The sequence below is a fragment of the Psittacula echo genome (genome assembly GCF_963264785.1).
Source record: "Psittacula echo genome assembly, chromosome: 32".
NCBI lineage: Eukaryota > Metazoa > Chordata > Aves > Psittaciformes > Psittacidae > Psittacula > Psittacula echo.
In genome coordinates, this window is record NC_137767.1 from 421,784 (window position 1) to 434,373 (window position 12,590).

Here is a 12,590-nt window from a genome sequence, read left to right on the forward strand (position 1 = left end):
CTATATAAGGGGGCGCTCAAGCGGTTGTTACCTCAGTCGGAGCGGGACCGCGCCGCGGCCGGACCTCGAAGGGGGAGGCATCCGGTCGGGCCGGGGCCTTACGGGGCTGCACAAGGGGAGCTCCGGGCCCGTGTGCGGCGGCGTTTGAGGAGCGCTCGGGACCTGAAGCGGCCGCAAGGGCCGCGCTGCGGCCGGCGCCATGCACGGGGGGCCGCCCTCGGGAGACAGCGCCTGCCCGCTGCGCACCATCAAGCGGGTGCAGTTCGGGATCCTCAGCCCCGATGAGATGGTACCGGACGGGCTGGGGGGCGGGGAACGGGAACGGGGAACGGGAGAGCGGCTTCGGGGCGGGGGGGAACGGGAACGGGAAATGGCGGCGAGGCAACGAGAGCGAGAGACAGAGAGGCCCGGGGGGGGAAGAGCGCCCCCCACGGGATGGGGGGACGGAGAGGGGTGAGGAGGCCTTGAAGGGGCCCTGCTGAGGCTTTGGGGTGCCCTGGAGCGGGTTTGGGGTCCCCGTTGAGCTTTGAGGAGGCCCCAATGGCTCCTAAAGCGCTCTTGGGGTCCCCATTGAGCTTTGAGGAGGCCCCAGTGGCTCCTAAAGCGCTCTTGGGGTCCCCGTTGAGCTTTGAGGAGGCCCCAATGGCTCCTAAAGCGCTCTTGGGGTCCCCATTGAGCTTTGAGGAGGCCCCAATGGCTCCTAAAGCGCTCTTGGGGTCCCCATTGAGCTTTGAGGAGGCCCCAATGGCTCCTAAAGCGCTCTTGGGGTCTCCACTGAGCTTTGAGGAGGCCCCAATGGCTCCTAAAGCGCTCTTGGGGTCCCCATTGAGCTTTGAGGAGGCCCCAATGGCTCCTAAAGCGCTCTTGGGGTCCCCATTGAGCCTCGAGGAGGCCCCAATGGCTCCTAAAGCGCTCTTGGGGTGCTTGGGTGAGTTTTGGGGTGCTTGGGTGCGGTTGCAACCACTTAAAGGGGGGTTCTTGGCGCCCCCCCATCTCTTTGGGGGTGAATTGGGGCGTTTTGGGGCTCCCCATGTGTTTCAGTTTGCCCTTTGCCTCTCCCCCCCCCCATAGAAACGCATGTCGGTGACCGAGGGGGGCATCAAGTACCCCGAGACCACGGAAGGGGGGCGCCCCAAACTTGGGGGGCTCATGGACCCCCGTCAGGGCGTCATCGAGAGGACCGGGCGCTGCCAGACCTGCGCTGGTGAGTGGGGGCACCCCCAGAGCGAGGGGGGGCTTGGGGGGCTCCTGGGGACGGGGACAGCAAGGGGGCACCCCATTGCCCCGCATTGGGGGGGAGCGTCTCGCTTTGGGGGGGATCGCCCCCTTTTTGGGGGGGGAATGAGCTCCCCTCTATCAGAACACCCCCTTTTTGGATGGAACGGCCCCTTTTTAGGGCCCATCCCCCCCCTTTTTAGGGCCCATCCCCCCCTTTTTAGGGCCCATCCCCCCCCTTTTTAGGGCCCATCCCCCCCCTTTTTAGGGCCCATCCCCCCCCTTTTTAGGGCCCATCCCCCCCCTCTTTAGGGCCAATCCCCCCCCTTTTTAGGGCCAATCCCCCCCCTTTTTAGGGCCAATCCCCCCCCTTTTAGGGCCAAACCCCCCCTTTTTAGGGCCCATCCCACCCCTCTTTAGGGCCAATCCCCCCCCTTTTTAGGGCCAATCCCCCCCTTTTTAGGGCCAATCCCCCCCTTTTTAGGGCCAATCCCCCCCTTTTTAGGGCCAATCCCCCCCTTTTTAGGGCCAAACCCCCCCTTTTTAGGGCCAATCCCCCCCTTTTTTAGGGCCAATCCCCACTCTTTTAGGGCCAATCCCCCCCTTTTTAGGGCCCATCCCCCCCCTTTTAGGGCCCATCCCCCCCTTTTTTAGGGCCCATCCCCCCCTTTTTAGGGCCCATCCCCACTCTTTTAGGGCCAATCCCCCCCCTTTTTAGGGCCCATCCCCCCCCTTTTAGGGCCCATCCCCCCCTTTTTTAGGGCCCATCCCCCCCTTTTTAGGGCCAATCCCCCCCCTTTTTAGGGCCCATCCCCCCACTCTTTTAGGGCCAATCCCCCCCCTTTTTAGGGCCCATCCCCCCCTTTTTTAGGGCCCATCCCCCCCCTTTTTTAGGGCCCATCCCCCCCCTTTTTTAGGGCCCATCCCCCCCTTTTTTAGGGCCCATCCCCCCCCTTTTTTAGGGCCAATCCCCCCCTTTTTAGGGCCCATCGCCCCCCTTCTTAGGGCCCATCGCCCCCCTTTTTAGGGCCCATCCCCCCCTTTTTAGGGCCCATCCCCCCCTTTTTAGGGCCCATCCCCCCCTTTTTAGGGCCAAACCCCCCCTTTTTAGGGCCCATCCCCCCCCTTTTTAGGGCCCATCCCCCCCCTTTTTAGGGCCCATCCCCCCCTTTTTAGGGCCAATTCCCCCCCTTTTGGGACCAAACCACCCCACTTTTTGGGGGTGAACCCCCCCTTTTGGGGCCAAACCTCTCTCCCTTTTTAGCCCCCCCCCATCTTTTGTGGCCAAACTTTCACCCCACTTTAGGGCCAAGCCATCCCCTTTTTGGGGGTGAATCCCCACTTTTAGGCCCCCCCCCCCCCCCCTTTTTAGGGCTAAACCACTCTCTTTTGGGGCTGAACCATTCCCTTTTAGGGCCAAAGCACCCCCTCTTTTAGGGCCACCTTTCCCCACTTTTGGGGGTCACCGGTGCTGCCTTTTAGGGCCAAACCAGTCTGTTTTGGGGTTGAACCAACCCCTTTTTAGGGCCAAACCCCCCGTTTTAGGGCAAACCCCCCCCGTTTAGTCCCAAAGCACTCCATTTGTGGGGCTGCAATCCCCATTCCCCCATTCCAACTGCTTTAAGGTGCCCCCATTCCCATTCCCCCCATTCCCATTCCCCCCATTCCCATTCCCCCCATTCCCATCCCTCCCATTCCCATCCCTCCCATTCCCATCCCTCCCATTCCCATCCCTCCCATTCCCATCCCTCCCATTCCCATCCCTCCCATTCCCATCCCTCCCATTCCCATCCCTCCCATTCCCATCCCCATTCCTCCCATTCCCATCCCTCCCCTTCCCATTTCCCCATTCCTGTTTCCATCCCCATTCCCATTTCCCCATTCCCGTCCCCATTCCCGTTTCCTTGTCCCCATTGCCCCATTCCCGTCCCCATTGCCCCATTCCCGTCCCCATTGCCCCATCCCCGTCCCCATTGCCCCATCCCCGTCCCCATTGCCTCATCCCCGTCCCCATTCCCGTTTCCCCGTCCCCATTGCCCCATTCCCGTCCCCATTCCCGTCCCCATTCCCGTCCCCATTCCCGTCCCCATTCCCGTTTCCCCGTCCCCATTGCCCCATTCCCGTCCCCATTGCCCCGTTCCCGTTTCCCCCTTCCTGTTTCCCCGTCCCCATTGCCCCCTTCCCGTTTCCCCATTGCCCCCTTCCCGTTTCCCCATTGCCCCCTTCCCGTTTCCCCATTGCCCCGTTCCCGTTTCCCCATTGCCCCGTTCCCGTTTCCCCATTGCCCCGTTCCCGTTTCCCCATTGCCCCCTTCCCGTCCCCGTCCCCGCGGCGGGCGCTCTCTCCCGCAGGGAACATGACCGAGTGCCCGGGGCACTTTGGGCACATCGAGCTGGCCAAGCCCGTTTTCCACGTGGGGTTCCTGGCCAAGACCATGAAGATCCTGCGCTGCGTCTGCTTCTTCTGCTCCAAGCTGCTCGTGGACGCGGTGAGCGCCTGCCCCACACTTGGGGGGCACCGATGGGGCGCGCCCTTCCTGAGCCCAAAATGGGCCTTTCTGACCCCAAAATGAGGGTTTCTGGCCCCAAAATGGGCGTTTCTGACCCCAAAATGAGGGTTTCTGGCCCCAAAATGGGCCTTTCTGACCCCAAAATGGGGGTTTCTGACCCCAAAATGAGGGTTTCTGACCCCAAAATGAGCGTTTCTGACCCCAAAATGAGCCTTTCTGACCCCAAAATGAGCCTTTCTGACCCCAAAATGAGCCTTTCTGACCCCAAAATGAGCCTTTCTGACCCCAAAATGAGCCTTTCTGACCCCAAAATGAGCCTTTCTGACCCCAAAATGGGCCTTTCTGACCCCAAAATGGGCCTTTCTGACCCCAAAATGGGCCTTTCTGACCCCAAAGTGGGGGTTTCTGACCCCAAAGTGGGGGTTTGTGACCCCAAAATGGGTGTTTCGGAGCCCAGAATGGGGGTTTCTGACCCCAGAATGGGCGTTTCTGACCCCAAAGTGAGCGTTTCTGACCCCAAAGTGAGGGTTTGTGACCCCAAAATGACATTTTCTGACCCACACAAACGTTTTCTGACCCCCAAATGGGGGTTTTTGTAACCCCAAAACGATCCTTTCTCCCCCAAAAAGGCCGTTTTCCTTCCCCAGGATGCCATTTCCTCACCTAAAAAAGCCTTTTTCTCACCCAAATTCGATGTTTTCTCACCCCAAAGTGCCGTTTTCTTTCCCCAAATGCCGTTTTGTAACACCAAAATGATGGTTTTGCCCCCAAAATCGCTATTTTCTTCCCCAAAATGCCCTTTTCTAACCCAAACCCAATGTTTTCTCACGCCAAAATGCCATTTTTTGCCCCAAAACGCATTTTCCTAACCCAAAAAAGCCATTTTTTAACCTAAAAAGGATTTTTTCTCCAAGAAATGCTGTTTTGTGCCCCCACAATACAATTTTCTTCCCCAAAATGCCAATTTGTAACCCAAAAGGATGGCTTTTTACCCAAAACCGCCGTTTTCTGCCCCCAAAATGTCATTTTTCCCCCCAAAAAATGCCATTTTCTAAGTGAAAAATGATGTTTTCTGCTTAGAAATGCAATTTTCACCCTGAAATGCAATTTTATAACGCAAAACCAATGCTTTCTCACCCTAAATTGTTGTTTTTCCCCCCAAAATACCGTTTTCTGACCCCCAAAAGACCATTTTCTCCACCCAACAATGCCATTTTCTCCCCCAAAATGCCGTTTTCTGCCTTAAAATGCCTTTTTCTAACCCAAACCCAACGTTTTCTCACCCAAAACTGATGTTTTCTTCCCCAAAATGCCGTTTCCTTCCCTAAAATGCCCTTTTCTAACCCAAACCCGATGTTTTCTCACCCCAAGATGCCGGTTTTTGCCCCAAAATGCCCTTTTCTCCCCCCAAAATGCCATTTCCTAACCCAAACCCAGCGTTTTCTCCCCCAAACCCGATGTTTTCTCACTGAAAATGCCATTTTCTAACCCCAAAACAACGTTTTCTCACCCAAACCCGATGTTTTCTCACCCAAAATACCGTTTTCTCCCCCGAAATGCCCTTTTCTTCCCCAAAATGCCGTTTTCTAACCCCAAAAGGATTTTTTTGCCTAGAAATCCCATTTTGTGCCCCCAAGATGCGGTTTTCTTCCCCAAAATCCCATTTTCTCACCCAAACCCGATGTTTTCTCCCCCAAAAATGCCGTTTTCTTCCCCAAAATGCTATTTTCTAACCCAAACCCAACATTTTCTCACCCAAACCTGATGGTTTCTCCCCCCCCAAACGCCCTTTTCTCCCCCCCAACCCCGCTGTTGCCCCCCCAGGCGAACCCCAAGATCCGGGACATCCTGGGCAAGTCCAAGGGGCAGCCCAAGAAGCGGCTCTCGCACGTCTACGACCTCTGCAAGGGCAAGAACATCTGCGAGGGCGGCGAGGAGATGGACCACAAGTTCGGGCTCGAGCAGCCCGACGGCGACGACGACCTCGCCCGCGACAAGGTCAGGGCCGCACGGACCCACGGGGACCCACAAGTGAGCCCTCAGTGAGCCCTGACTGACCCACAAGTGAGCCACAAGTGACCCACAATTGAGCCCTAAGTGACCCACTGGGGAGCCCTAAGTGAGCCACAAGTGACCCCTAAGTGAGCCCTAAGTGACCCAGAAGTGACCCACAAGTGAGCCCTAAGTGACCCACAAGTGAGCCCTAAGTGACCCACAAGTGACCCACAAGTGAGCCCTAAGTGACCCACTGGGGAGCCCTAAGTGAGCCACAAGTGACCCACAAGTGAGCCCTAAGTGACCCACTGGGGAGCCCTAAGTGACCCAGAAGTGACCCCTAAGTGAGCCCTAAGTGACCCCTAAGTGACCCCTAAGTGACCCACAAGTGACCCCTAAGTGACCCACAAGTGACCCCTAAGTGAGCCCTAAGTGACCCACAAGTGACCCACAAGTGACCCACAAGTGAGCCCTAAGTGACCCACAAGTGACCCACAAGTGAGCCCTAAGTGACCCAGAAGTGACCCACAAGTGAGCCCTAAGTGACCCACAAGTGACCCACAAGTGAGCCCCTGGACCCATAAGTGACCCCACTGGCCCCACAAGTGACCCTCATGGACCCATAACTGACACCTAAGTGAGACCTGACTGACCCACAAGTGACCCACACGTGACCCCTAAATGACCCCAAAGTGACCCCCCCCGGATCCTAAGTGACCCCGAAGTGACCCCTAAGTCACCCACAAAGGAGCCCCTGGACCCATAAGTGAGCCCTGACTGACCCCTAAGTGACCCTGAAGTGACCCCCAAGTGACCCCAAAGTGACCCACAAGTGAGCCCCTGGACCCACAAGTGACCCCTAAGTGAGCCCTGAGTGACCCCTAGGCAACACCCCAGACCCCTAAGTAACCCTGAAGTGACCCACAAGTGACCTCTGACTGACCCCTAAGTGAGCCCCTGGACCCATAACTAATAATAACTAATAGATAGTTAATGCATTGGTATATTAGTGACTCAAGGTTCATATTAGGGAGTTTATAATTTCATTAATAGCCAATTAATTAATGTATTAGTAAGCTAAGGGTCCTATTAATGGCCCCAGGATTTCATTAATAACCAATTAATTAATGTATTAGTGTCCTAAGGGTCCTATTAATGGCCCCGGGATTTCATTAATAACCAATTAATTAATGTATTAGTGACCTAAGGGTCCTATTAATGGTCCCGGGGTTTCATTAATAACCAATTAATTAATGTATTAGTGATCTAAGGGTCCTATTAATGGCCCCGGGGTTTCATTAATAGCCAATTAATTAATGTATTAGTGTCCTAAGGGTCCTATTAATGGCCCCGGGATTTCATTAATAGCCAATTAATTAATGTATTAGTGACCTAAGGGTCCTATTAATGGCCCCGGGATTTCATTAATAACCAATTAATTAATGTATTAGTGTCCTAAGGGTCCTATGAATGGCCCCGGGATTTCATTAATAGCCAATTAATTAATGCCTTAGCGACCCAAACGTTGTATTCATGACTCTGTGGTTTCGTTAGTAGTCAATTAATTAATGTATTAGTGACCCAAGCGTCCTATTAATGGCTCTGTGGTTTCATTAATAGCCCATGGACTCCATTTATGCCCCAATGAACCCCATTTATTGCCCCCAGGGTCTGATTTCTCCCCCCATGGACCCCATTCATACCCCAATGGGACCCTGTTGATGCCCCATGGACCCCATTTCCTGCCCCCAGGACCCTGTTCCTCCCCCCATGGACCCCATTATTACCCCAATAGAGCCCATGTATTCCCCTATAGACCCCATTATCACCCCCATGGACCCCATTTATGCCCTATGAACCCCATTATCACCCCCATGGACCCCATTATCACCCCCATGCACCCCCTTTATCACCCCATGGACCCCATTTGTGCCCCATGGACCCCATTCTCCCCCCTATGAACCCCATTATTACCCCATGGAGCTCCATTACCACCCCAATGAGCCCCATTATCACCCCCGTGGACCCCATTTATTGCCCCCAGGATCCGATTTCTCCCCCCACGGACCCCATTCATACCCCAGTGGGACCCCATTGATGCCCCATGGACCCCATTGATGCCTCATAGACCCCATTTCCTGCCCCCAGGACCCTGTTCCTCCCCCCACGGACCCCATTCATACCCCAATGGGACCCCATTGATGCCCCATGGACCCCATTGATGCCTCATAGACCCCATTTCCTGCCCCCAGGACCCTGTTCCTCCTCCCACGGACCCCATTCATACCCCAATGGGACCCCATTGATGCCCCATGGACCCCATTGATGCCTCATAGACCCCATTTCCTACCCCCAGGACCCTGTTCCTCCCCCCACGGACCCCATTCATACCCCAATGGGACCCCATTGATGCCCCATGGACCCCATTGATGCCTCGTAGACCCCATTTCCTGCCCCCAGGACCCTGTTCCTCCCCCCACGGACCCCATTCATACCCCAATGGGACCCCATTGATGCCCCATGGACCCCATTGGTGCCTCGTAAACCCCATTTCCTGCCCCCAGGACCCTGTTCCTCCCCCCACGGACCCCATTCATACCCCAATGGGACCCCATTGATGCCCCATGGACCCCATTGATGCCTCATAGACCCCATTTCCTGCCCCCAGGACCCTGTTCCTCCCCCCACGGACCCCATTCATACCCCAATGGGACCCCATTGATGCCTCATAGACCCCATTTCCTACCCCCAGGACCCTGTTCCTCCCCCCACGGACCCCATTCATACCCCAATGGGACCCCATTGATGCCCCATGGACCCCATTGATGCCTCATAGACCCCATTTCCTACCCCCAGGACCCTGTTCCTCCCCCCACGGACCCCATTCATACCCCAATGGGACCCCATTGATGCCCCATGGACCCCATTGATGCCTCATAGACCCCATTTCCTACCCCCAGGACCCTGTTCCTCCCCCCACGGACCCCATTCATACCCCAATGGGACCCCATTGATGCCCCATGGACCCCATTGATGCCTCATAGACCCCATTTCCTGCCCCCAGGACCCTGTTCCTCCCCCCACGGACCCCATTCATACCCCAATGGGACCCCATTGATGCCCCATGGACCCCATTGATGCCTCATAGACCCCATTTCCTACCCCCAGGACCCTGTTCCTCCCCCCACGGACCCCATTCATACCCCAATGGGACCCCATTGATGCCCCATGGACCCCATTGATGCCTCATAGACCCCATTTCCTACCCCCAGGACCCTGTTCCTCCCCCCACGGACCCCATTCATACCCCAATGGGACCCCATTGATGCCCCATGGACCCCATTGATGCCTCATAGACCCCATTTCCTACCCCCAGGACCCTGTTCCTCCCCCCACGGACCCCATTCATACCCCAATGGGACCCCATTGATGCCCCATGGACCCCATTGATGCCTCATAGACCCCATTTCCTACCCCCAGGACCCTGTTCCTCCCCCCACGGACCCCATTCATACCCCAATGGGACCCCATTGATGCCCCATGGACCCCATTGATGCCTCATAGACCCCATTTCCTACCCCCAGGACCCTGTTCCTCCCCCCACGGACCCCATTCATACCCCAATGGGACCCCATTGATGCCCCGTAGACGCCATTTCCTGCCCCCAGGACCCTGTTCCTCCCCCTCTGAACCCCCTTTACCCCCATGAACCCCGCTCTCCCGTCCCGCAGGGCCACGGCGGCTGCGGGCGGTACCAGCCCCGCATCCGGCGCTCCGGCCTCGAGCTCTACGCCGAATGGAAGCACGTCAACGAGGACTCGCAGGAGAAGAAGATCCTGCTGAGCCCCGAGCGCGTGCACGAGATCTTCAAGCGCATCTCGGACGAGGAGTGCTTCGTGCTGGGCATGGACCCCAAGTTCGCCCGCCCCGAGTGGATGGTGTGCACCGTGCTGCCCGTGCCCCCCCTGGCCGTGCGGCCCGCCGTCGTCATGCAGGGCTCCGCGCGCAACCAGGTCAGCCGAGGGGGGGTGGGACCCCCCATCGGGGGCTCATAGGTGGCTTTAGGGGGTCATAAATAGAGTTAGGGGGTCATAGATAGCTTTGGGTCTCACCGTTGTCGGTGGGTCCCCCATTGGCTTTGGGTCCCCCATTGACTTTGAGTCCTCCATTGCCTTTGGGTCCCCCATTGCCTTTGGGTCCTCCATTGACTTTGGGTCCCCCCATTGACTTTGGGTCCCCCATTGCCTTTGGGTCCCCCATTGACTTTGGGTCCCCCATTGACTTTGAGTCCCCCATTGACTTTGGGTCCCCCATTGGCTTTGGGTCCCCCATTGCCTTTGGGTCCCCCATTGACTTTGAGTCCCCCATTGCCTTTGGGTCCCCCATTGACTTTGAGTCCTCCATTGACTTTGGGTCCCCCATTGACTTTGGGTCCCCCATTGACTTTGGGTCCCCCCTTGACTTTGGGTCCCCCTTGACTTTGGGTCTCCCATTGACTTTGGGTCCTCCATTGACTTTGGGTCCCCCCATTGACTTTGGGTCCCCCATTGCCTTTGGGTCCCCCATTGACTTTGGGTCCCCCATTGACTTTGGGTCCCCCATTGCCTTTGGGTCCTCCATTGACTTTGGGTCCCCCATTGACTTTGGGTCCCCCATTGACTTTGGGTCCTCCATTGCCTTTGGGTCCTCCATTGCCTTTGGGTCCCCCATTGCCTTTGGGTCCCCCATTGACTTTGGGTCCCCCATTGACTTTGGGCCCCCCATTGCCTTTGGGTCCTCCATTGCCTTTGGGTCCCCCATTGACTTTGGGTCCTCCATTGCCTTTGGGTCCCCCATTGCCTTTGGGTCCCCCATTGACTTTGGGTCCCCCATTGACTTTGGGCCCCCCATTGCCTTTGGGTCCTCCATTGCCTTTGGGTCCCCCATTGACTTTGGGTCCTCCATTGCCTTTGGGTCTCCCATTGCCTTTGGTGTCCCCACGTTGACTTTGGCCTCCCCTTCATTGCTTTTTGGGGTGCCCAAAGTCCATGGAGGCCCCCACTGACCCTGCCCCCCCCCATAGGATGACCTGACCCACAAGCTGGCCGACATCGTGAAGATCAACAACCAACTGCGGCGCAACGAGCAGAACGGGGCGGCCGCGCACGTCATCGCCGAGGACGTCAAACTGCTCCAGTTCCACGTGGCCACCATGGTGGACAATGAGCTGCCCGGCCTGCCCCGGGTGAGCCAGGGGGTGCCGGGGGGGTCCCGTGGGTGATGGGGACGGAGATGGAGATGGGTGATGGAGATGGAGATGGGTGATGGAGATGGAGATGGGTGATGGCGATGGAGATGGGTGATGGAGATGGAGATGGGTGATGGAGATGGAGGTGGGTGATGGAGAGGGAGGTGGGTGATGGAGATGGAGATGGGTGGTGGAGATGGGTGATGGAGATGGAGATGGGTGATGGCGATGGGTGGTGGAGATGGAGATGGGTGATGGAGATGGAGATGGGTGATGGCGATGGAGATGGGTGATGGAGATGGAGATGGGTGATGGCGATGGAGATGGGTGATGGAGATGGAGATGGGTGATGGAGATGGAGATGGGTGATGGCGATGGAGATGGGTGATGGAGATGGAGATGGGTGATGGAGATGGAGATGGGTGATGGCGATGGAGATGGGTGATGGCGATGGAGATGAGTGATGGCGATGGAGATGGGTGATGGCGATGGAGATGGGTGATGGCGATGGAGATGGGTGATGGCGATGGAGATGGGTGATGGCGATGGAGATGGGTGATGGCGATGGAGATGGGTGATGGCGATGGAGATGGGTGATGGCGATGGAGATGGGTGATGGAGATGGGTCCTGGTGCTGAACAGCCCCAGATCTATGGGGAAAGAGGAGGATAAAAGGGGTCAGAGGGGCACCCATGGGTGCTGCAGGGGCAGCCCCGGCACTGGGAGGCAACACAAGGGGACAGGAGGAGACCCACGGCGCCCAGGATGGGGATGGAGTCGATTGACGGCTCCCATTGCTGCTCCGTTGCATCCCTGCCCCAATACCTGATCCCAGGATGGTTTTGGGGTCTCAACCCCCCCACGAACCCCCATTTCCCCCCCCCCCGTAACCCCCATTTCTCCCCCCCCAGGCCATGCAGAAGTCGGGCCGGCCCCTCAAGTCCCTGAAGCAGCGGCTGAAGGGCAAGGAGGGCCGGGTGCGGGGCAACCTCATGGGCAAGCGCGTGGACTTCAGCGCCCGCACGGTCATCACCCCCGACCCCAACCTGGCCATCGACCAAGTGGGGGTGCCCCGCTCCATCGCCGCCAACATGACCTTCGCCGAGATCGTCACCCCCTTCAACATCGACAGGTCGGGCTGTGGGGTGCTTGTGGGGTGATTTGGGGTACTTTTGGGGTGTTATGGTGGGTTATAGGTGGGGTAGATCCATTCTGTCACTGCCAACATGGCCTTCGCCGAGGTTGTCACCCCCTTCAACATTGACAGGTTGGGGTTTGGGGTGGTTTTGGGGTGATTTGGGGTGGTTTTGGGGTGATTTAGGGTGGTTTTGGGTTATTTAGGGTGTTTTTGGGGTGTTACGGAGGAGGTGAATCTTCTCCATCGCTGTCAATGTGACCTTAGCCAAGCGCATCACCCTGTTCAGCATTGATAGGTTGGGCTTTAGAGGCTGTTTTGGGGTGTTTTAGGGTGTTTTTGAGGTGTTACAGGGTGGTTTTGGGGTGATTTAGGGTGGTTTTGGGGTGTTACGGGGGGTTATGGATGAGGTGGACCCACTCCATCGCTGTCAATGTGACCTTAGCCAAGCGCATCACCCTGTACAGCATTGATAGGTTGGGCTTTAGGGGGTGAGTTGGGGTGATTTA

At 57.1% G+C, this 12,590-nt stretch overlaps 1 protein-coding gene across 1 annotated transcript in view; it reads left to right on the plus strand.

Annotated features, from left to right (window-relative positions):
• Nucleotides 1-41: 41 nt before the first annotated feature.
• POLR2A (RNA polymerase II subunit A) overlaps nt 42-12,590 on the plus strand; it is a gene marked incomplete at its 3' end in the record, with an annotated part of 61,922 nt that continues 49,373 nt past the window's right edge. Inside the window, exons 1-7 of the mRNA XM_080636399.1 lie at nt 42-289; nt 1,072-1,204; nt 3,567-3,703; nt 5,549-5,722; nt 9,451-9,732; nt 10,782-10,943; nt 11,858-12,078. Of these exons, the coding sequence (XP_080492525.1) occupies nt 200-289; nt 1,072-1,204; nt 3,567-3,703; nt 5,549-5,722; nt 9,451-9,732; nt 10,782-10,943; nt 11,858-12,078 (1,199 nt within the window). The remainder of the gene's footprint in view (nt 290-1,071; nt 1,205-3,566; nt 3,704-5,548; nt 5,723-9,450; nt 9,733-10,781; nt 10,944-11,857; nt 12,079-12,590) is intronic.